The sequence below is a fragment of the Pinus tabuliformis genome, chromosome 2_2, assembly GCF_031772625.1.
Source record: "Pinus tabuliformis cultivar Carrire ecotype Pingquan chromosome 2_2, CPIR1, whole genome shotgun sequence".
Classification (NCBI taxonomy): domain Eukaryota; kingdom Viridiplantae; phylum Streptophyta; class Pinopsida; order Pinales; family Pinaceae; genus Pinus; species Pinus tabuliformis.
In genome coordinates, this window is record NC_142300.1 from 977,155,091 (window position 1) to 977,179,845 (window position 24,755).

At 35.7% G+C, this 24,755-nt stretch overlaps 1 protein-coding gene across 1 annotated transcript; it reads right to left on the reverse strand.

The window, feature by feature from the left end:
* Positions 1–22,161: 22,161 nt before the first annotated feature.
* On the reverse strand, positions 22,162–24,114 carry LOC149196520 (UDP-glycosyltransferase 86A1-like). Its single transcript, XM_089403757.1, has 2 exons — positions 23,447–24,114; positions 22,162–23,301 (listed from the first exon to the last, which is right to left on the reverse strand). The coding sequence occupies exons 1-2, from the start codon at positions 23,973–23,975 to the stop codon at positions 22,370–22,372; spliced, it is 1,461 nt and encodes a 486-aa protein (XP_089259883.1). The 5' UTR covers positions 23,976–24,114; the 3' UTR covers positions 22,162–22,369.
* Positions 24,115–24,755: the final 641 nt, after the last annotated feature.

Sequence of the window (24,755 nt, forward strand, 5' to 3'; positions counted from 1 at the left end):
TAGCATCCCAAAGGCCACGGAAAGCACTTGCAGCAGTTATTTTGCATTAAAGAGCAGAATGGGGCGGTTTTGACAGTTAAAGAGTATCAGAGGAAAGATAAGGCCCGATTCAATGTCAGAGAAGATCAGAGGAAGCGGTAAAGTGTATCAGTGGAGATCTTCCAAAGCAGATGAAAGCAGAAAAGCCCCAGCAAATGTAGCAAAGCATCATTGAGCCATAAAGGCTCACCAACTCACAGTTTTTGCCATTTAAGGCAGCAGGACCACTTAAAGGCGCGGGTAAAGGGAGTTTAAGGCAGAGTTATTACAGAACAGTGTATCAAGCCACATTTTGGAGCAACGCTGTTGAGCCCCATGCGCAGTTATGGCAATGAGGACAGTGCATGGCTCGAGGGAGCATAATTTATTCATTCTTATGGCTGCTGTCCCTGCATAGCTGGTAGATAGGCATTCTTTCATTTCTTTGCAATAAATGTTAGGTTAGAAGCATTCTCTCCAAATCTGCTATCAGATCTGTTGTTGTAGATATTTTGTAGATATTTTCTCTATTTATACGACCCCCTGGATAGTGTAAAGGGTGGGTTGGTTGTATTATTTTCATCATCTAAATTTGCGCTGTAAGCCTGAGAGTTTCTATAATCAAAGATGCTGGAATGCTTGTTTTTGAACTGCTGGTTGTGGATTTGATGGCTCGAAGAGTATGCTACAGATTTCGGGTGTTTCTACATGACTCAATAAGTCCTTCTCACCTCCATTTTTCAGTTTATATGTGTCTGTATCATCTATATATCACAATCTAAGCTACAGAAAGAAAGAATAGCTCAGAATTCCTTCTATGTGCTCTGTGCTCAATTTATGTGGTTTTTACATGTTTTCCTCTGAATTAGTGATGGATATGAATACTTTATTGATCATGTTCAAGCTATTTCTCTCATTTCTGAATGTTTTTTAGGAATCCTTCATTGCTCCTACATAGTCTTCATTCACTTTCCCTCTTTGGCCGGATGAGAGATCCTTAATTGCCTCTCAACCCCTAACCTCCATTTCATCCTGGTTCCAGCATTTAACATTGTGCCATGTGTAGCTATCTTGCTCTGTATTCCCCTCTTTCTACCAAAGAAAACACTCTCTTCAGTTCACATTCATTGACTCCATGCCCAATGGTCTGAACTTCTCATCCTTTGCATGCCAACTTTGTCTGAAGCATCAACCATCCCACCAAACTCAAATAAACCCATGTGCATCATATCTAGCCTAAAATCTTCCCTTAAACAAAGCTAAATCCTAAAGAGAGAGCCCTCTCTGACTGCTAGTAGGCTAGGACCTGCAGTCCAAAGACTGGTTTGTGGTTACCTCGGCCGTATTCCCTTAGGACTCAAAGGGAACAACCTGAGTGATAACAGAAGCCACAACCAACCTCAAGCAAATCATACTCAATTTGCTCCAAAGATGAATATCAATAGAAACTACAATCACCAGGTTAATAGATTCGATAGTCATAGGAACTTCCTTAATGGGCAATGTTTTTCATGTCATAATTTTGGGCACAAATCTGCTCAATTCATTTCTTACAAAACCATCTTCACTAGAGAAGCACAAAATCAAAGGAATGTAACAGGGATCAAGAGAAGTTCCTATAATAACTTTTCTCCTCTTAAAAATGAAATAGAATTCTCAATCTATAACAACTTTGGTCATGAAGAATCTAAATGCAGGAGAAAATTTCGGCAAACATCTCAAAAGGAGAAAACACCATTAAATCCCAAGATATGGAGAAGGAAAGAATCTCAAATAGAAATATTTGGTATAGCCTTGTATGCATAAGGACAATAAAATCAGTGGTACATTGAAAGTGGATTCTGAAAACACATGACAGGTGAAAAAGAAAAACTTCGCTCATATAATGTCTTAGAAAAGGAAAAGAATGTCTAATTTGGAAATGACACTTCTGCTGTCATAAAAGGTAAAGGCTTTGTTTTCTTGAAAGAAAAGCTTAAAGTTGGAAATGTTATGTATGTACACAGTTTAGAGCATAACCTATTGAGTGTCAGTCAAATGTGTGATCAAGGAAATGAAGTAGTGTTTCGATCCAACGGATGTGTTGTTTGTGAGCTTGATATAGGAGAGACCGTGATCAAGGTACAAGAACTCCAAACAACTTATACATACTCAAGGGAGGACAAAAGCAATGCTATCTAAGAAAAAATGATGAAAATTGGTTGTGGCATAGAAGATTGGGACATATAAGCTTTTCTCAAAGAATAAAAGCATGCAGACTCAAGGTTGTTCGTGATTTTCCATATATCAGCACCGTAGAAAATACAATATGCAAACCATGTCAAATTGGTAAGCAAGCTAGAGTCCACTTCATGGAAAAAGAAGGGTCAGCTAGTAAGCCTCTTGAACTTGTCCATACTAATTTATGTGGACCATCAAGGAAGAAGTCACCTCATGGAGAAGAATACTTTATTTTTTTCATTGATGATTTTTCTAGAATGTGTTGGATAGGTATTCTAGAGCATAAAGCTGAAGCATTTGAAAAGTTCCAAGCCTTCAAAGCTTTGGTTGAAAATGAATCAGATCAAAAAATAAAATGCCTCAGATCTAATTGAGGAGGGGAATTTACATCGGATGAATTCATTGACTTTTGTGAACAACATGGAATAAAAAGGAAATTCTCCACTGCAAGGACTCCTTAGCAAAATGGTGTGGTAGAAAGAATGAACAGAACAGTTCAACAAATGGCTTGAGCTATGCTAGATGAATCTAGAACTCCTACAACCTTCTTGGGTGAAGCTGGATTTGTTGCCATAACTATTCTCAACAAAGCAAATGTTTGGGTAAATAGCACTCAAACTCCATATAAAATTTGGTATGGCAAGACTCCTACTATAAAATACTTTAAAGTTTTTGGAAGAAAATGTTTTATCAATAGGATTGATGAAAAACTTGGTAAATTTGAACCTAGAGCAAATGAAGGTATTCTTCTTGGTTATTCTTCTAGAAGTAAAGGATATAAATGCTATAATAAAAGACTTAGGAAAACTGTTGAAAGCATTGATGTTGTAGTTGATGAAGCATGCAAAAATCCAAAACAGATAAAATCAACAGAGGATTATGACAATGAAGAAGATGGGGATTATTTTTGCACATAAAATCAAAATGGTATTGAAGAAGAAACTAATGAAGCTCCAGAGGAAGATATATTGGTAGAAGAAAAAACTCCATCCAAGTATGTTCAGAAAAATCATTGAGAAACTCAAATTTTAGGGGAAAAAGAGGCAGGTGTACCGACAAGAAGAACTATTACAGGGACCTCAAGCTATCTAGCATTACTATCCTCCATTGAACATCAAAATGTAAATGAAGCATACAAATATGAATGTTGGGTCAAGGCCATGGATGAAGAACTTGAGAAAATTGAAAAGAATGATACTTGGGAATTAGTTCCTAGACCTCATGATACAAATATTATAGGAACTAAATGGATATTAAAAAACCAACTGAATGAAAATGGAGAAGCCATTAGAAACAAGGCTAGAATTGTTTGTAAAGGGTATGTTCAATAAGAAGGTATAGATTTTGAAGAAACCTTTGCACCTGTTGCCAGAATTGAAGCCATAAGGATGTTTCTTACTCTTTCTAGATTTCAAAAATTCAAAGTATACCAAATGGATGTAAAATCAAATTTCCTTAATGGAGATTTAGAAGAAGAAGTTTATATTGAACATCTAGAAGGATTCATTCTTGGAAATGATGCAAAACTTGTATGCAGACTCAAAAAATATCTCTATGATCTTAAATAGGCTCCAAGGGCCTAGTATTATCGCCTTAACAAATATCTACACCAACAAGGTTTTACAAAAGGTTCCGCAGATAGCAATCTATATACAAAGATTGAAATGGATAAATTGTTAATTATTATTGTTTATGTTGATGATATCATTTTTGGTAGCAATGAAGAATCCATAAGTCAGAATTTTGTTTCAGTAATGCAGCAAGAATTTGAAATGTCCTTGCTTGGTGAACTTACCTATTTTCTTGGATTACAAGTTCAACAAACTAAAGATGGTATTTTTCTGTCACAAACCAAATATCTCAAACAGATCTTGAAAAGGTACGGAATGGAAGATTCTAAACCTGTATGTACCCCAATGGTAACAGGATGTAGTCTCAGCTCAAATGATGAATCAGCAGCAGTACATCAACCAACTTATAGATCCATGATTGGCAATCTGCTTTATCTAACAGGTACCCGACCTGACATCATGCATGTTGTAGGAATATTTGGAAGATTCCAAGAAAATCCAAAGGAATCACACCTTCATGCAGTCAAAAGAATTTTCAAATATCTTCAAGGAACTTAGGACTTTGGCTTATGGTATGCTAGAGATACAGATCTTACTCTTCATGCATATACAAATGCAGATTGGGCAGAAAGTGTTGATGATAGAAAAACAATAGTGGTGGTGCATTCTATATGGGTTCTGTTATCACAAAATCAGGCACTGAAGGCTGCCAATCAGTGAGATTATGTGTAACTATTTCAAACCAAGCTTTGGACTAAGGCTTAGCCTCCTTAGTCTGAGAGGGCTCTCTCACAGATTATGAATATGGATTAATAACAAGGAAAGATGGCTAACTCTTTAAACAACATATGAAAAATAAGCTGGCTGGACAAATATCAAGTTAATCCCATTGGGCTTATGGAGTCTTACACATCTCAGCAAACCAAAACACTATCCTTTCATAGAAGTCAGGGCACTTTACATCAACTTGTTCAAACATACTCCACATAAACACAGCTTGCAAAGCATACAGGAAGTCAGAGCATAGAACATGAATTCTGAGTGATTATGCTGTTACAAAACTGTAAGAAAACATTAAAAAGAATAGACCATCATCACACATTTGAACAATGAGACATATTGTGAATCCTGAGAAGAAATAACAGTGATTTGTATTACTGAATTCTCCTTTACATAAACCAAAATAGACTTGTCTTTTATCAAAATCTCCAACCCCAATTACATCCAAGTCCCATCCATATATAGGAATACATTCTTAACTACCTAGAGCTAGCTCGAAGGCTGCTATTAACTATCCCATCTACTGTTTAACTAATTCATTAATTACATAAGTGCTGAACTGTAATTACAAAAGATCCTAATTAATTCAAAACTCAAATCTGTCCATCCTCGTAGCATGATGACCTTCTGATCCTTGACACCTGTATCCTTTCTGTTTTGGCCGAGATATGTTGGAGAAGAATACACTGAATGAGCTGGCTTTGGATACTGGCTGCGTGCATGGCTCATTAATCAATTAAGATAAGTGCCCCCTGTTTCCACGGTCCTTGTCTCCTGCCATTCTTCAGTACTTAAAGAACATGCTCCCAGCTCTTTAATTCTCCAAACACAACGCATATCACCATATTCTCAATGAGCTGGAAACCTTTTGGACTGAACAGGTGTACAAACCAAATCACCGTAAACCATAACCAGAACCCTAACAATTCGGTCATAAAGTGCCTTTAAGAAAACTTTTGCTAAAAACAAAATATTTCACCGTTCCTCCAAACAGCACACTTGTCACTCTCTGAATAGCTAAGAGAGTCTTGAATAGTCACCTTTATGTTCTTGAAGCATTTCATTCAAAAATTAGCTGACCCCCTCATCAAACTCCTTGTTTTTCTTATAAAACAGCACCTACAGCAGTTTCGTAGCGCGCTACGAAACTGCTGTTTTTGCTAAAACAGAGTATATTTGTACTAAAACGTCTTGTGCTTGAACTTATGACTCTTTAGACTTCCTCTACAGGTGTCAGAAATTTATATGACTTCAAAATAATGGAGCTTAAACCAAAATTGACCAAATTTAAGAACAACACCTTTTCCTTCAAATCAGTGAGCTAGTTGACCTAGCTGTATCTTTAAGTCTGCAACCTCCTTCTTCAAGGTTTTGTTTCTTCTTGCTTCTAATCCCAGCTCTCAGTTGCCTGTTAACCATTCTGATGTATCTCACCTTTTTTTTCTTTCATTGCCGATATAATGGTAAGTGAAGATGACATAAAATATAAGCTTCTGTTCTGGCTGAAAAATATGTCTTGGGACAGAGCTCATAATTTCTCATAGAAAATGTATTTGGAAAAACTGAAGGAGGTTTTTGTGAACCCATCCGTGCTTAACAAAAACCTCTCTTGGTTTTTTAAAACACTACTCCAGCTGCCCAGAATCTGTCTTTGAAAAAGAGGTGTAAAACAGAAAATTAAAAACTGCATCTACAGCAGTTTCGTAGCGCAACTTTGACCACACATTTCTCCCACCTCAGAATGGAATTGAAGAAACTGAAAGAGGTTTTTGTAATTCAACATGTTAGGAAGAAAAGCCTCTTTCAGTTTGCAAAATTAAGTTCTCAGCTGCTCTGGAAAGCTTCGGGAAGTTACCTAGTAAAACAGAGAAATATGCCTGCCTTGAAACTATGCATGAACCAAAGCATCTGCCAATGTCAACCTGCCTTCAGCATCCGTGTTATTTACCTCAATTGTCTTCCCGTTTGAAGCTGTAACTATGTCACCAGGCCGCATACTAGTGCCACTAATCATGTTTTCACCTGCAGCAACAATGAAATGGACCTCCCCGGGAGGCTTAACTCGACCAATAGCCTTTGCTGCACCAAGAACTGCTGCAGAACCTCCCATGCCAAACTTCATGAGTTCAATAAGACATCTTGGTCCTGTCTTGATGTTGTAACCTCCACTATCAAATGTCAATCCTTCAACTTTGATGGGGCTGTACATTCTCTCGCATAATGACATGTTCACTTTTGTTTCTATCTTTGCATAAGATTGCATCTCTTTGACTATGATTTGAATCACCACGCGCTCTTTTAATATTTTGTTGCTGTGGTGCACCTCCTTGAATTGTATGATCTGTAGTATCTTTTCCATCCTTGTTAATATCAATTGCAGTCTTTTGGCCATGATTTGGATCATCTGATCGACATTCCCAACTCTGCTAAACTAGTTCACCTTCTTCTAATTCAATTTGATTGGTGAATCTTTCCTCCATCAGTCAAACCAAATAAAGCATTTATCATCACACACTAACTGAACATATAGATGAATGGGTTCCAAGACCTTTTTCATGTAGCTTTCAATTGACAATTTACTTATGAATGGCTTAATCTGGATTATGTCTGATGGTTTGGCAAGGTAGCCATAAATTGTCCGCTTTCCATCATCTTCTATTATACACCTGTGTGCTTTCCTTCTTATGATTGGCACCTTATTCAAAAGCCACCTTTCTATTAACATCAGTTGTCATTGACAGTGGAGCTGATTGAGGAATTTTATCCTGGTTAGCAAGCTTTAAACTCTCACTAGAAGGCAAGCAAACCTGTAGCCATAACTCAGATGAATTACAAACTTCACCATCAATTTGCAGAAACAGGCTTTTCTATGCATATATCATATTCTCACAAAACCCATAGGTGACAAAGATGATATGGGTGAGATATTGGCTATGGTTTTGAACAATTCCCCAATTTCGTAGCGCAGTTAGTTATAAATTGGCAAAATGCGCTGCGAAATGGCTGAATAATAATTGCGCTGCAAAAATACGGAAAGGACCAGTGACATGTACAAGATAAGACATGGCTTATGCAATCATGATGGAGGATGACCAACGGTATTTGAGAATGATTCACATCAAAACCCTTTAGAAACATGACCCCTAAGTAAGAACATAGGACAAAAACCATCTGACACCCATTTTTGACAGTGAACTTAGGACAAAAATTATATACATGTGACTGTAGTTCTAGGTGATAACAGGTTCTAGGTTAGCTTCTTGGTTCAACAAGAAACAAAGCTCAATTGTTTTATCTACAACTAAAGCAGAATATGTGGTTGTTGCATCTTGCTGCACACAACTACTTTGGATGATGCAAACTTTGCAAGACATTTAGATCACATGTACTCCACCTATCTCCATTCTATGTGATAATACAAGTGCCATCAATATTTCTAAGAATCCAGTCATGCACTCCAAGACCAAGCACATACCCATCAAGTGCCATTTTCTACGTGAACAAGTGCTTGAACAAAAGGTCAAATTGGAGTATGTTCCCTCCAAAGAACAGGTTCCTGATATATTCACTAAACCACTGCCCAAAGAAACATTTGAATATCTCAAACAAAAGCTGGGAGTAGTTGCTGCATCATCCTAATTTTACATCCCACTTTTTCATAGAAAGTTTATTATATGCGTATTTCATGAAGTATAGTCGTGTACACACATGGATTTCTATGGGTAAAGGAGCATATATTTTTTTCAGATAGGAAAAACAGTGGTGCAAGCTCTGATATGGGTGCTCTATCTGATGTTGATGATTATTGTCTATCGATATGATTTTTTCATTAATTTTTTATCTGACTAACAAATATGCCTTGATCATTGACTTACTAACAATGCACAAGTAGCATAGGTTCAGGGGGAGCATTACCCATCACATACATTCAGCATTGTTCGCATTATGGTTGCTAAGTCCAGTTGTGCCTTCAAATATTTATACCATTTGTTGCTTAAGTCATGTAAATGTCTAGGGTGTGATATGTCTTCTCATACATTTGAATCAGTCCTCTTGGACAAATGATGTAATTTGTATCCCCACTTTGCATGGGATGGATGAGGTAATATTTATTATTTCTGTCATGTATAAACAATTGGTATATCCCCACATGGTTGGGTGGATGAGTCAAATTTGGTATATCCCCAATTGGTTGGGAGAAGGATGTATGTATGAGTCATTAGTGATAATAAGGTCATACTCACATAGTTGAATTATATAGTCATGCTATCCTTTTGGAGAATATTTTTGCAAACTTTGCATGTGCTCAAGGGGAGCATGGACGGTTTCAGTGCATCTCAGCATGTACAAAGGGTAGCTCAATGAGAGAATTCTACATGTACTTAGGGGGAGCATGGACAGCATAATGTATGTCAAAGGGAGAGAATATCTTGGTCCGACCTTTGCCCTTGATGTCAAAGGGGGAGAGTGTCTTGGTGTTGTTGTTGCCATCAAGTTTAAAGGGGAAGATTATTGGCATTATGATATAGGTGTTCTCCTTGATGGCAACTCACTCAGATGACAGTTCATAGTGTAGCAGGTCAATATCAAAGGATTACAAATCAGACTCCAAAGAATGAAGAAAGAGAGGTATACGCTGGTTCACCTTGTCCAAGGAGCGTATACACACGGGTTATTAGAACAAAAGTAGCGTATAACGTGTGCACGCACTTTCACAGGAGGAAAAGTGCGTACATGTTGGAAAACTAAGTTTTTGATCCAAGGTATTGATCCAAGGTATTTGATCCGAGGTATTTGGTCCAAGGTATTGACCCTAGGTATTTGGTCCAAGGAATTGGTCCTAAGTGGTTTCGGTCCAAGGTATTCAGAAAGGCCTAAGAGTATATAAGGAGGAGAAGATCATTAGGCCAATAAGCAAGCAATAATATTCTAAGGAATACTTCTATCTAAAGTATATTTTATCTTGCAGGGTTGTGTTTGGGATTGGATCTAAAATATTCATGTGCACCTTGAGTTCAATATTGGATCAGGAATCATGAGACATGAAATGACTTATTCTTGAATGATCTGATATTGATCGAGACTAGATCTGATTTTTTGCACCTGTTCTATTTGTTATCTATCACGATCTAGGTTTGTCTGAAGTTTGGAATTGCAGCAAAGTTCTGAGTCAATATTTGTAGATCTGTATGCAGGTTCATCTCAGCCAAAGAGCATGTACATGCAAGTTCGGTCCTTTCAAGTAGCGTATACAAAAGAAAAGCTTCTTTTCAAATCTGACTGATCTATCTGATCAAATTCTGTTGTTTTACTACTGCTTGTCAATGAAGTCTTCTTAGATCTGAACGCAAAACTGAATGAATAAGGAGGCTGGCATTTGATTGATGGATTATACAAGTGAGAAGAAGTGGTCTATGTCCCTACCTATCTAAAGCTCTGTAGATATTCAGTATATTGATAGTTGCTACAGAATTGATTCAAAAGTTTATGTTTACAGTAGTTTTGAAGGTATACATAGGTTTAATTCACAGAAGTAATGTATACACGGAGGTTGGGTTCAGCTAAGTAGTGTATACACTCTAATGCATGATTTTTGAGGTTAGAGCTGGTTCTGAATGATGCAAGGTTCTGGGTTCAGCATAGTGTTCTGGTGTCAGTGATCTAATTGTTCAGATCAATTGAATATTGGTTCATGCAGTTTAAGTTTAAAAGCTTTGATGGGTCAAGTGTGAAAATTTGATGAAACACGACCTTCAGATTATGGTGTTGTCATCCAGGAGTATCCAATCTGAAAATTCTTGAAGCGTGGTCCCTAGTGGAAGAATGGAGTTTTCTGTAGGTTGGCACCTATGTACTAGTAAACACATTGGCTAGTACAAGAGCTAGGGGGTTCTAGCTCTGTTCCAGTAGAAGCTGGAGAATGAGAGAAGGTTGTAATCTTCTGCAGGTAGAAGCCTGCATAGTGGTGTGAGTCTGCACCAGTACAAGATTGTAAACATATTTTCTTATTATTAAAAGAAGATAGAGACGACAACAGTAGGTGGTTTTTACCCACATTGGGTTTCCACCTTAAATCTTGGTGTTCATGTGTGTTGCTTACGTGCGATGCTTTATTATGCTTTAGTGCACTATCTAATGAATCTCTAACATATTAGTCTAAGCTCAACACATAATAAATTATCTAAATCACAAGTTCTCTTCATATACACTGGTTTATTTAAGCACATTCGCGTGTACACGCTAGTTCACTTCACTAAAGTAGTGTATATAAATCTGTTTGGGAAATAAAATTATTGATCTGATAATACTGATTCACCATCCTCTCAGTATTATTTCCAACATTCTTGTGAAATACATATGTGCGCCTGCATGATCAAGGATGTCCTATTCAAGTGGACAGAAACATCTCCAGAAGATGTGACCTGGGAACCAAAAACTATTCTTCAATGGTTTCCATAGCTTCAGCCTTGACGACGAGGCTGCTTTTGATGGGGGAGGGCATGTTAGGGTCCAACCCTAACCCCTTTATTTGTGTAATAAACCCAGAAGGGTCAAGTCATAGTCATAGTTAGTTAAAGAGTCAATAAAGCCCATATTAATAATTGTAAGTGGTTAACCCACATTTAAGAAAAGGACACCAATTAGTTCCAAACAAGCCATAATTAATAAATAAAGTGGTTAACCCATGTTATGCAAAGGACCACTAGTCGTTACATTGTTGAAGGTCATTTAGATATAAATAGTCATATTTAAAAGGGAAATATCATCGAGTCTTATTTTGTAATCAATCTCTTCCCTACTGGAGGTTTCCCCCTCGAAGATGCAAGTGAACATTGCTTTTATCTCTGAATAATAAAATACTTGTTGATTTTCTCATTTTATTCTGTGCTTTGGGTTGTATTTATTTGCATATTTGGTATTATGGAATTTATCGCAGGTCAAGAGCATAACACTACATTTGGGAGACTAAATTATTCAAAGAATATATTTTTTCCAAAATGGATTTAGAAATAAAAATTATATCTAGTCTAGAAGCAATTTGTTGCTTATCTCCTCTGCAATTAATGTAGGTGAAATTACTTTTTATTGTATCTATATATTCTATATTCATTTATTGCATCATTTGTTTTAAATGATGTGCATCTAAATCCTAAAATAAATTCCCCATTTATTTCCTCCAATGATTTGATAATGTTGAAGTCACCTTCGACAAACCATAAATCTTCTTTATCCAACACATTGATGCATGCTAAATTCTAGAGAAACTTGGTTTTCTCTACCATTATATTTGGTCCATATAATATTGTAATGCAACCAACTTCATTTGATCCCAGAAGGTGGAATCTTCCTAAGATAATTCTTGGGGTATCAATATAACCTATAAATTATACCTTGTTGGGGTTCCATAGGATTGCCAAGCCACCTACCTGACCAATGAAATCTAATGCAGCAACTTCACATCCTCACCAACATTGGGAGGCTAATAAGTTGTCTCTTTCACAATTTCATTTCATTTTCTGTAGCATTACTCTTGTAAGGACTTCCTTGTGGATTTGATCTATCAAAATCTTTTTATTATTGTGATAATTTAGGCCTCTTATGATTCATGAGATGATCTTCATTGTGGATGGGGTTGCTTGGAGGGAAACACCTTTGACAAATGAACACTTGTCCTAAGTTCACAATTGTTCCACCCATGTCTTGCATAAACTCCTTTTTTTTTATCATATCTCTACCTCTACCTTTCGATACTTGGGCACTCTTTGAATCCTTTAGTATGAACCCTTAAAGTTTGTAGACGGGTACCCTAAGCCTTTACTATTGTGTCATTATTGTTTCAATGTTTGATGTAAGTGTCAAGTTCACCTATAACCATAAATTATGATATGATAATTTAATCAATTTAAGTGTTTGTAAACTTAGAGAAACATGACTACATGCAAATAATTAGACTTAGACTTGTTGGAACATTAAGAAATGAAAAATGATTAGTTGTCCTAAATATTAAAGTTAGGTTTCTTATGTTATCTAGAAGGCAATTCTAAAATTTGGAATTATAAATTAGAAAAATAAATAAAGTATAAAACAAAACTAATATAATAACTTAATCAACTAAAAGAAACTATCCACGCTTCTTGAAAAAAAAGTACTCTTAAGTAAAGGCACACTTCATGAGAAGTAAATGTACATTTTTTGAAAAGTAAAGGATGTTTGAGTAAGTCTAGTTTGATGGAGTTGCATGCACTAGGCCCTTTTCTCATGGAATGACACTCCTAATCCTTTACATACCCTAGAAATAAGCATCTTTCTTAGGATGTCTATTATTCTATAAAATAAAAAATAATTCTTGAGTAAGTCTAGTTTTGTAGATTTGCATGAATTAGGGCCTTTTCTCATGGATGGAAACTCCTTATCTTTTACCCAACCCGGAAAAAATCTTAGTTCTCAAGACATATATTAATCTATAAACGAAAGACCTGTAATTCTTCGATGCAACACTAGGTGATAAGTTATTCATGCACTAGGGCCTTTTCTCATGGATAGACACTCCTAGTCTTTTTCTCATGGATAAGAAGACTTGGTTTTCTCATGAACAGTTTTAAAATTAAAATAATAAGCCTAGTTATGTAAATAGATAATTATAAACAAGTATGAACAATTACAAGCGTGAAACTGGGAATTACAAACAAGATAGCTTGAATCTCATCAAACTAGGAATATGAACAAGATAACTCAAATATAATGAAAGTAATAGTTTTCTTAAATAGGTATAGAAAAACATGGAAGAAAACATATGAAACTTTACCAGTGAAACAAATGCACACATTGAGGCCATAGGTGCCCTCCATACCATATCTTGCACACTTTGAGACTACTATTTAAGAAAAAACATTCATATTCATGTATTGATGAAAGAAACATGTCCAAATCTATATAAAAGTTCTAAATATCTATAAGTAAAACCAAAATTTTTCAAATAATGAAATTTGGAATTCAGAGCTTAATTTTTTTTAATCAAAGTCTTTACATGGTATTTATACATAAATCTTTGGAATTGAAATTCTATGAAAACTCTAACCATTAGCTGAAATGATATCTTAAATATTTTTTTGGGTCAAGCTCCACCTTTAGAGTGCTTCAAGATAAGGAAAAATCCCTCAAATATCAAAATAATTCAAACTTTTAGGTTGGAAGAAAGTATTTTGCTATAAACGAGATGGGTTAACTAAGTGTTAACCAGGAACATGTGAGACGTGTTTTGGAGAACCAATACGTATTAATCCATGTATGGTTCCCAATGAATAAAATTCATATTCTATAATTCCCAATAACTTATCATTTACTAGAAATTCCATTTTATGCTAAATTCCTAGTAAGATTTTTTTCCCAAAGTGTGAATTTTGTCAAAATTCATGATTTAGGAGAAAATTATTTAAATACCTTTTTGATGCATTTTTAGGAAAAATGAGGATAAATTATGTTTATTAGGTCATATTAGGGTTTCAATTAAGGAAAAATGAGCATAGAAAACCACACCCAACAGTAAGTTTTCGTAGTAATCTCTTGAGTCTTTTCCTTTCTATTATCCTATTAAATCTTATAGCACAATTTCATCCATGTCCATGTATTTTAGCTCTTTTGTTACTATTGTCTCATGCACCTCTTGTATGACAATATCACTTTTATGGGTTATCTTTTTTTTTTTGTCCCTTAGGTTCCTTTCCCTTTCATACATTTATTTTTGTAATATAAACTTGCTCTTCTTTGACTACTTCTTATCTTCCTACCTGATCCTACATTTCGTGTTCCTTTCTTGCTAAGGCCTAAAAGCCATTTTTGGACTAAAGGGACCCCTCCTTTACACATATTGTTGATGCTCTCTAATTTTTCTTTCACTATTGTACCTTTCGCAAGCCTTCGTAGCCCTCTTTTCTTGTTGTTCCTTCAACTACTCCACTCACATAAGGGACAAATATCTAAAGAGTTGATTGTATTCATGAGACCAACAACAACAAAAAGGAACATGCTTATAGTCTAAACATCGTTTCCAAACTTCAACCTAAAATGAGATTTTGATTGACTTTAACAACAGTTGAGGGATGTTCATATTCATGCATATATGAGCATATGAGGTGTACCTTAGCTTCTTCGTGACTTCTGATATTTTCATGTAGTCACCTATTCCATTTCCTATATCCTATAAAATATCCTCTTCTCTGAACTCCTTCGGTAAGGAGAACATACTGACCCATACTAGAGCAAATAGAAATTTCTCCTTTTCTAGATCATACTGCTCTTGCTAGAATCTCATGAATATCTCCACATTATTGAAGAAGTTTGGGCCATTTTCCAAGACACTAGTTTTATATTCCAAATTAGAAAAAATAATTGTAAAGAAACCCTCAACCCCCTATTAGATTAGAGCATACATAACACACAACAAATTTATACTCAGAGAATTAGACGACAATAGCAAAGAATAATTTCAGAGATAGACAAATGGAGAAACAACAAGATCACTCAAACAGAAATAGCGGAATAGATAAAACAATCATTGGAGAAAAAAATCACTTAGCATTACATAACAGGCTTGGGCCTTGGCTTGTTATCCCTGGCCATAGAAATTAAAAAATTATAGAGGCTGAAGAAGGATCTAGAATCCTGTATGTGATTTAGATGGAGATCCAGAAACTAATGGTGGTGTAGAAGGATGTAGAATCCTAGAGATCTAGAAACTAATGGTGGCATGGAAGGATCTAGAATCCTCGAGATCTAGAAACTAATGGCAGTGTAGAAGGATCTAGAATCCTGGAGAATTTGGCTTCACACTTAACATTCTCCCACTTGAAGCCAAATATGAATCAATTCATTCTGAGTCCTACCATGCCTCTGCATAACTCATATTTATTTCGTGGTAGAATATTAGTGAGCATATCAGCAGGGTTCCTATCTGTATGGATCTTTTCCAAGGATAACTGTTCTTCCTCCAACACATGCCGATCCAATGGTACCTTAAGTCAATCTACTTGGTTTTTTAATGAAATTCTGGGTTTTTTGCCAAGTGAATGGCACTCGGACTATCACAATATAACACATACTTGTCTTGCTTTATTCCTATCTCTCCTAGGAATTGTTGCATTCATAACATCTCTTTACAAGCTTCTGTGGTAGCTATGTACTCTGCTTCTATTGTAGAGAGGGCTACTATTCTTTGTAGCCTTAACACCCAAGATACTATTGCGCCTGCAAATTTATACAAATAACCTATAGTGGACTTTCTAGTGTCCATATCTCCAGCCATATCTGCATTTGTAAATCCTTCAGGCATAGTCTCATCATGACCAAAAAGTAAACAATAATGACTAGTACTCTTGAGATACCTCAAAATCCATTTTACCGCTTGCCGATGCTGCTTGCCTAGATTGGCAAGGAACCTACTCACTACTCCCACTGAATATGCAATGTCTAGTCATGTGCATACCATGGCATACAGCAAAGTGCCAACTGCTAAAGCATAAGGAATCTTTCTCATTTCTTCTTTCTCCTTGTCATCACTAAGACATAATTCAGTACTCAGCTTGAAGTGGGCTACAAGGGGTGTACCAATTGGCTTGGCATCCTTCATATTAAAACTATCAAGCACCTTCTTGATATATTTTTCTTGTGACAACTAGAACCTTTTGTTCTTCCTGTCACGCATAATTCGCATGCCCAATATCTATTGCACTGGTCCCAAATCCTTCATTGCAAATTTTCTACCCAAATATTTCTTCAACCTATTGATATTATTCTTATCATGCCCAACAATCAACATGTCATCCACATATAACAATAATATGATATACTTTCCTTGATCATACCTCTTGATATAGACACAATGGTCAGCTTCCAACCTTTGAAAACCATGTTCCAACATGAATGAATCAAATTTCTTGTACCATAGTCAAGGTGCCTGTTTCAACCCATAAAGACTCTTCTTCAATCTACAAACAAGGCCTTCTTTGCCTTTTTCTATGAAGCCTCCTGGCTGCTCCATATAAATTTCTTCCTTGAATTCACCATGAAGGAAAGCAATTTTTACATCTAATTGTTCACATTCTAAGTCTACAGTAGCAACTAGACCAAGAATGACTCTAATGGATGACATTTTAACAACAGGTGAGAAAATTTCAATGAATTCAATACCTTCTTTTTGGGAAAAAACTTTCACCACCAACCTTGCTTTATACCTCTCCTTTTTTTCATCACCTTCATGCTTAATCCTGTGAACACATTTTTTTTGTAGAGCCTTTCTGCCTTTTGGGAGGTTAACCAACTCCCAAGTTTTATTTTCTAGCAAAGAGTTCATTTCTTCTTCCATTCTTCACTATGCTCAACTTTATAGGCTTCTTGAAAACAATTAGGCTCACCTTCATCAATCAACAAAATATAGTTTGAAGGAGGATACCTTTGTGAAGGCTTATGAGGCCTAGAAGATCTGCGAACCAATTGTGGTGGTGCATTATCAGGTTGAATCTCCTGTAAAGGTTCCTCCAAGATTCCTTCTTCATGTTGTTCATCATTTTCCACTTGTTGTTCTTCATGCTCCTAAATTTCATGTTCATTTTCTTGTATTGGTGGTATGTTTTCCTACTGCTCTTCAAACCTATCAATAACCTTCTCGACCTCCAACTCACCTACAGTCCTCTTGAACATTTCTGACTCATTAAATATAACATCCCTGCTTCTAATAATTTTATGTTTGACTAGATCCAATAGACGATAACCAAAAACTTCATCCACATATCACAAAAATATGCATTTCATAGATTTATCATCTTGCTTAGTTCTATTTTCTTTGGGAATATGTACAAATGCTTCACATCCAAAGATTTTCAAGCGAGAATAATTCAAATTCTTACCAGTCCAAACTTATTCAGGGATACCGCTATCCAAGGCTATAGTTGGAGATCTATTTATGAGGTAGAAAGCGGTCTTGACTGCTTCAGCCCAAAAATTCTTCTCCAAACCAGAATTGGACAACACACTTCCCACCTTTTCCATTATAGTGCGATTCATCCTTTCTTCAACCCCATTTTGTTGAGGAGTACCAGACACAATCTTCTCATGCTTTATGCCAAACCTGTTACAATATTCCTTAAATGCATTTGAGCAATATTCTCCACCATTATCTATTCTTAAACACTTCAGCAATTTGTTAGTCTCTCTTTCAACAGCAACATGGAATTTTTGAAATATTCCAAACACTTCACTTTTACTTTTCATAGGATATTCTCAAACCTTCCTAGATGCATCATCTATAAATGTTACAAAATATGATGCTCCTCCTAATGATTTGATGCTAACAAGCCCAAACACATCTAAGTGTACCAATTATAACACACTTTTCTTTCTGTTATGGCCACCTCTAAGGAATGAAACCCTTCTTTGTCTACCATATATACAATGCTCACAAAGATCAAGATTGTAGGATTTCAAACCTGGCAATAAATTTTTACCAACAAGGATTTTTAATCCCTTCTCACTCTTGTGACCCAAGCGCTTATGCCACATATTTGCTAAATTTCCTTCTTTTGTGCCAACAGCCAAATCTGAATTTCCTATCAGTGTCTTCAATGTGTATAATGTTCCTGTCTTGGGTCCTTTGGCCACGACCAATGCTCCTTTGCTAATTTTCCAGCCTCCTTTTCCAAAGCTTGTGGAATAGCCTTCATCATCCAGTCGTCCCATAGAGATTAAACTCATGCGCATTTCTAGTACATGCCTGACCTGTTTCAACAATATATCTTGTCCATCTTTCATCTTGATCTGGACATCTCCTACTCCAACAATACTGAAAAAATGATTATTCCCCAAATGCACTCTACCATAACCACCAGGATTATATGTAACAAAACTATCTTCGCATGGGGTTACATGGTGAGATGCCCCAAAGTCAAGGATGCAATCAAAGCTATTGCTAGATGTATATACACATGCATCCTCTATTGAAACAGTAAAAAACACATCACCATCTATGGCTACAACAGTAGTCTCACCTTCATTTGTGTTGGATGACTTGTGATTTGTACTGGATGATCTCTGATCCTTTTGTCCTTTCTTCCAGAATTGACATTCTTTCTTCATATGCCTGGATTTGCCACAATGAAAGCAAATGATCCTGCCACTCCTTGATTCTAATCATCCTCTCGATCTTGATCACCCTTGCCGGCCTCGATCCATTCTCCTACCATGATCAACTAGAGCTAGAGCCTCTCCTCCCTGGTTTTTCGCAATTGACTTATGTCACATCTCCTCATTCATTAAACTGTTGCTGACATCATCAAACTTCAAGGTACCTATAGTTGCTGAAGTGCTCATAGCTACAATTAAATTTCCCCAATTGTCTCGCATAGGACACATTAGAAAAATGCTCTAATTTCATCATCTAAAATGATTTTAACAGAGGCAAGTTGATTAGTAATAATATTAAATGCATTCAAGTGCTCAACAACTAAAGCACCCTCCTTAATTTTGAGATTATAAAGCTTCTTCATCAAGAACACTTTGTTTGATGTTGTGTTCTTCTTATATAGATCATGGAGCTTCTTCCATAATCCTTCTACTGTCTTTTCTACGGACACATTGAAATAAACGTTCTTTGCTAAATATTGGCAGATTGTTGCAATTGCCTTTCTATCTAGCTTATTCCACTCTTCATTTTTCATCAATGAAGGTTTCTTTGTTATGCCCTGAATCAGAAAATACTAATCCTTTAAAATCAGTATATCCTCCATCTGTGATTTCCATAGGGAAAAAGGATCCCCACTCAACTTCTCCATATCTATAACTACTGTCTCCATTTTCAATCAAATTCATGCCCCAAAACACAAAAAATTCACTTAAAAAATAATAATAATAATAATAATAATAATAATTACTCTTTAAAATTTAGTAATAATGACCTTCCTCCTTTTAAAATACCCTTTTCAAAATTCCTACTCCTTTTAAAATATACTTTTCAAAATTCCAACATATAATTATGTATGTTTCATAATAAATATAAAAAACATATATAATTTTTTAACCTTTTCACATTTCACACATACATATATTGGTTTGAGAAAAAATCTTGACGTATATGTGCAATCTTGATGTAAAAAAAAACTTACGAACACCATGTTTCAACTCCAATCTCCACGGATCTGCACATTTCAAACTCCAGCAACACATTTCAACATAGGTCCACGACCTTGTTTTTCTTGTAGCAACTGTCTTTTAGTTCCAGTGTTCCTCAGCTATTTCCTGGACAGATCCCTTTCATGGACTCTCTTCCTTGTAGGGATTTCCGATTTCCTGGACAAACCCTTCAACAGCTCCAGAGGTAATAGCCAACGTTTTAACAAACACTGCCATAGTAAGGCGATGGCACTCAACGGCTGCATAGTGCATATTCAACCCTAGCTCCGATTCCAGTGCAAACATAAATTTCTCCTTTTCTAGATCATAGTGCTCTTGCTAGAATTTCATGAATATCTCCACATTATTGAAGAAGTATGGGGCTTTTTCAAAGACAATAGTTTTATATTCCAAATTAGAAAAAATAATTGTAAAGAAATCCTCAACCCCCAACTCAAGGTCATTGTGTCCGTTTGCTTGCCATTTTTTATGGATCCAACTAACAAGAGCTTCGTTTGTTAACTTCCAATAAATCTTCATACCATGCAATGATCCTTCATATATTATATGCAATGGGAATTTTTTATCGATTTCACGTGATACTTTGGATCATTGACGGGAGACATCTACCTCTATTATGACTCTACTAGGATGCGTGAAGTGGGGGTCCTCTCAATTTCCTTAAAATTTGCTGCTCTTCGTAGCCAATCGATGAAGTGCCTTTGAGTTTTTACTCGAACCTAGGTCAGTATCCCTTGTGACAACTTTTTTGAAAAAACGAGGTTTATGCTCCCCATAGTGGAACCTGACATAACAATTCCCTTCACAAGGCCCTCCCGACATAACAATGCCCTACACAAGGACTAAATTACTCCACACATGTGTGGTATGCAATAAACAGAAATTATGTGAGAAACCATTCCTCTCTATGGAACCCCTAATGTGAGCTTTCTTTCATCTCCTAATATGTGACCCATCCATTGAGCTAGTTAGTTCTTCAAATGTTTATTTTTAAACAGAAATTTATAATAAGAAATAATTAATAATATTTATTTTCTTTTAAACTTCTTAAACAAATTAAGGTTAAATATATATATATATATATAAACATAGTATTTAAAAAATTATTTTGTGCTTAGGATAATTTTTGATTATATTGTAAGATAATTATTAAAAGGTTGGTCATATTTACTATAGTAGAAGTGTTGGTGATGGCGAGAATTTTCTCTTAAAATTCTCAATTCCAAAATATGTCACACGCTCTAAATATAAAAAATAAAATTTCAAAGTAAACAAGTAAATATTCTCATTTTTAATAATCTGAAAATTCTATTTTAATTTAGTGAGTGTAATTATTATTCAAAGTCGAGGGAAAAAAATGTAAATGTGTATATTTTAAAATGTTTTTGTTTTTTTATTTTTTGAAATATAAAAAAAAATTATCCAGGAAGATGTGTGATTTTTTTCATACTTAATTTGGAAATGATAAATATGGCTTTTAAAATAAAAATAAATATTCACTAAATAAAAAACATCCATTATCATCATTAACAAAAATAAATGTACATATCTAGTTAATTTTGATTAAAAACATTATAAATCATCCATGATCTCACTATCATAGTGTATTGATTTATTGTTTATATTAGAATCTAGTATAAAAGAGATGTTGCGTTTTTTAATATAGATTTGAGCTATAATGTTATATATATATAACTAACTCTTATTAATAAATAAAATATTTTGATATTGATTTATATAATTGTAAATCAATTAATTTAAATAAAGTCTAGTCTCATGAGCTCTTAATTAATCAATTATTATTTAAAATAAAATATTTTATCAAAATTACCAAGGAAAAAAAATGTTTTGATTTAAAAAATAAATAAATAAAAATTCTTTAAGTTTTTGAAAATAAAATAAAATAAAGAACAGGGAGATGTGTAATTCCTTTTATGTTCAATTTAGAAATAATAAGTATAGCTTTTAAAATAAAAATAAATTATTCACTAAATAAAAAACATCCATTTTAATCAATAACAAAAATGAATATACATATTTAATTAATTTTAATTAAAAACATTATAACTCATCCATGATCTCACTATCATAGTGTACTTGATTTATTGTTGATATTAGAATCTAGTATAAAGGGGATGTTATTTTTTTAATATAAATTCTAACTATAATATTATATATAACTAACTCTTATTAATAAATACAATATTTTTTTATTTTTTTATATAATTGTAAATCAGTTAATTTAAATAAAGTTCTAATAAAATTTCATGATATTAAAAATGGAAATAAAAAAATTATTATTATCATCTAATTTTAAAATCACTGCTCCCCTAACTTTTAAGACACACAAATACGCATGCTGCCCTAACTTTTAACACACACGTACCAACCATTTTAGATGTAACAACAAGATCAAATAGCTTTGATTTAAATGAGTAAAACATAAGCGCCAAAATCTAGAAGAATGTGCGGCATTAGATCACGGCAGTGAAATACGACCCAGCATTGATTTATAAAGCATAGACTGAGAATCACAAAGTTTCACTTATACTTATCCACTTATGATAACACTTATTGAGAGATGGTTCACTAACTTCCACTTATTTACTCGTACGTTTCTGCTTCAAACCTTCTATAAAGCTCTCAATGTTTCTATCCGAAGATCCTCCTTTTCGCACTGCGGTCCTAGCACCGTCTCGTAAAGCCTCCACATTTTTCTTTACCACCATACCTTCGTCACTGAACAATTTTCTGATGGTGCTGGATATATCATTCCTCAGTCTCAGTCCTTTCTCCGCTGCCTGTCCTCCGCTCAGTCTGAACCCAATCTTCCATTCGTCGGCCATGAGCTTGCTGTTGGTGAATTGATCCGCCCAAAATGGAAACCCTATCATTGGAACTCCAAGAGCTATGCTTTCAAGCATTGAGTTCCATCCGCAGTGAGTAATGAATCCCGCAACAGAGGGATGGGATAACACTTGCACCTGATTGCACCATGGAACAACGAGCCCTTGCCTTTCGGTCTCATTCAGAAAACCGTCTAGTAAGGAGTCTGAGACTGTTGAAGAGACTATGTCTGGACGCTTAGCCCAGAGAAAGAACTGTCCGCTTTCCTTGAGACCCATCGCTATTTCCTGCAGCTGAGCTTTAGTCACATGAACCATACTCCCAAATGAAACGTATATAACCGAACCAGTAGGCTTTGCATCAAGCCATTCGGAAGAGTCGCATTCTGTCCAAATACTCGTTCCAACTCGCCTGTCCTCGGAATGCTCACCGCTCAAAAAACCGGATGGAAGAAGCGGGCCAACATGCAAAATTGGAGGGTTTAAACTCACAGACTTGCTTTCAAGATCGTCAAAAGAGTTACCGAGAACCCAATCTGCTTTGCGAGTTACCTGAAAGGACTTATGTAGCGCTTCAAGAATGTACTGTGAGTCGGCGTCTTTCTCGCGAATAAAGGACGGAAGCTCCGTTGTTTCTAAAGTTGGGACGCCCGGAATATAATCAACCGAAATGCTGCCCTCCTCAACTGCAGGCAAATCCCACTGACACTTGTTAACTAACCAGTATAAATCCATATAAATCAGAGTTGGGTTATTCAACGGTTTTTTTAAGTTTTCCTATAAGCAGGATTTCAATGGACAAATACTATTTAAAGCCAGCAGAAACCTTACCACTTCCTTGGGAAAGAGAGTAACAGAGATCCTCCAGCAGATGCAAGTGATAGTAGATTGAATAAAGAAATGTAGGCTGTGTCCAAAACGAAATCCAAGGAATACCAAATTTCTTTGTGGCTTCAAATGACGAGGGAAGTATAGTATCAGCTATGACGCACGATATGGCAGGCCCCGTCTTATTCAGACTATGAAGAAGCTGCTCCAATTCTCCTCCAATGTTATCCACAGAGCGGAAAAAATCATTCGTTCTGGCCGACCGATCGAAATCCAGAGGCAACCCATCAGAAATTTGAGCAGAGCGAATATCAAGACCAAGATTACGGGCTTCTTGCTCAATAGGATCATCTTGTTCAGCACTGCGAGAATTAGCTTTAGTGATCTGCTGGTGTCTGTGGTGCGTGTTAACGAATGTCACTATAACACCCTTGGAAGCAAGGTTCTTGGCGAACTGCATCATGGGAGTTATATGACCCTGTATTGGGTATGGGAGCACAAGAGCATGCAAAGGTTCCGGATTACGAGCCATCTGATTGCTGGACTGTGACCTACGACGTTCTAGGGCTACTGGCTAATTGATCAGAGGTATTGGAATGTAAGGATTGCGTGGAGTTAGTCTAGCGAATCCAGAGCATGAGCATCTTTGGGCAGACAAAAACTCCGTGGGTTAGAGCATGAGCGCTGCCACTTTTATGGAGCAACCCATGTCACAACATAACATGAGGGCACGTTTTCTTAATCGAATGAATTCCGTGTAGATGACGATCTCTGGTTTTCTATACAGAGCAATCCATGTCACTTTTTTTTTAAGTAAAAGGATTCCGAGTGTATCAGGAACTCTGTTTTTCTTTAACAAGCACATTGTGATGATATTCGCCTAGTTGGGTTGTTTGATATGCATTCCTCCCTGTATTTAGTATGAAGTGAATATGATTTATCAGACGTGAATGTGTTCAAATAAATTAATACTTTGACTAGTGCTTCGACTGTCTACGTGGCGTGTTCGTCGAATCCATTCCAAAGGAAAAGTGAAAACCCTAAAATACATGACATGTGCCATGACGTTTACATGCGGAAAAACTGCGAGCCCTAAAATCCATGACATTTGCAATGACGTTTATAACGTTTATGTATATGTGGTTCTCGGGGTTCACCGAACGTGGAAAAAGTGCAAACGCTAAAATACATGGCATTTGCAATGACGTTTATATGAGAAATATGTAATATATGCTTATTGGAATGTTATTATATATCAAATAAATACAATAATGTAGTTAAATAAGTCAAATAATTTAAATATTTACTACAC

Excerpts from the sequence above, each read along its gene's own strand:
- LOC149196520 (XM_089403757.1), bottom strand. The coding sequence starts at position 23,975 with ATGGCTCGTAATCCGGAACCTTTGCATGCTCTTGTGCTCCCATACCCA. Across the intron at positions 23,302-23,446 it reads CTCTCTTTCCCAAGGAAGTG|TTGAGGAGGGCAGCATTTCG; the intron begins GTAAGGTTTCTG and ends ATTTGCCTGCAG.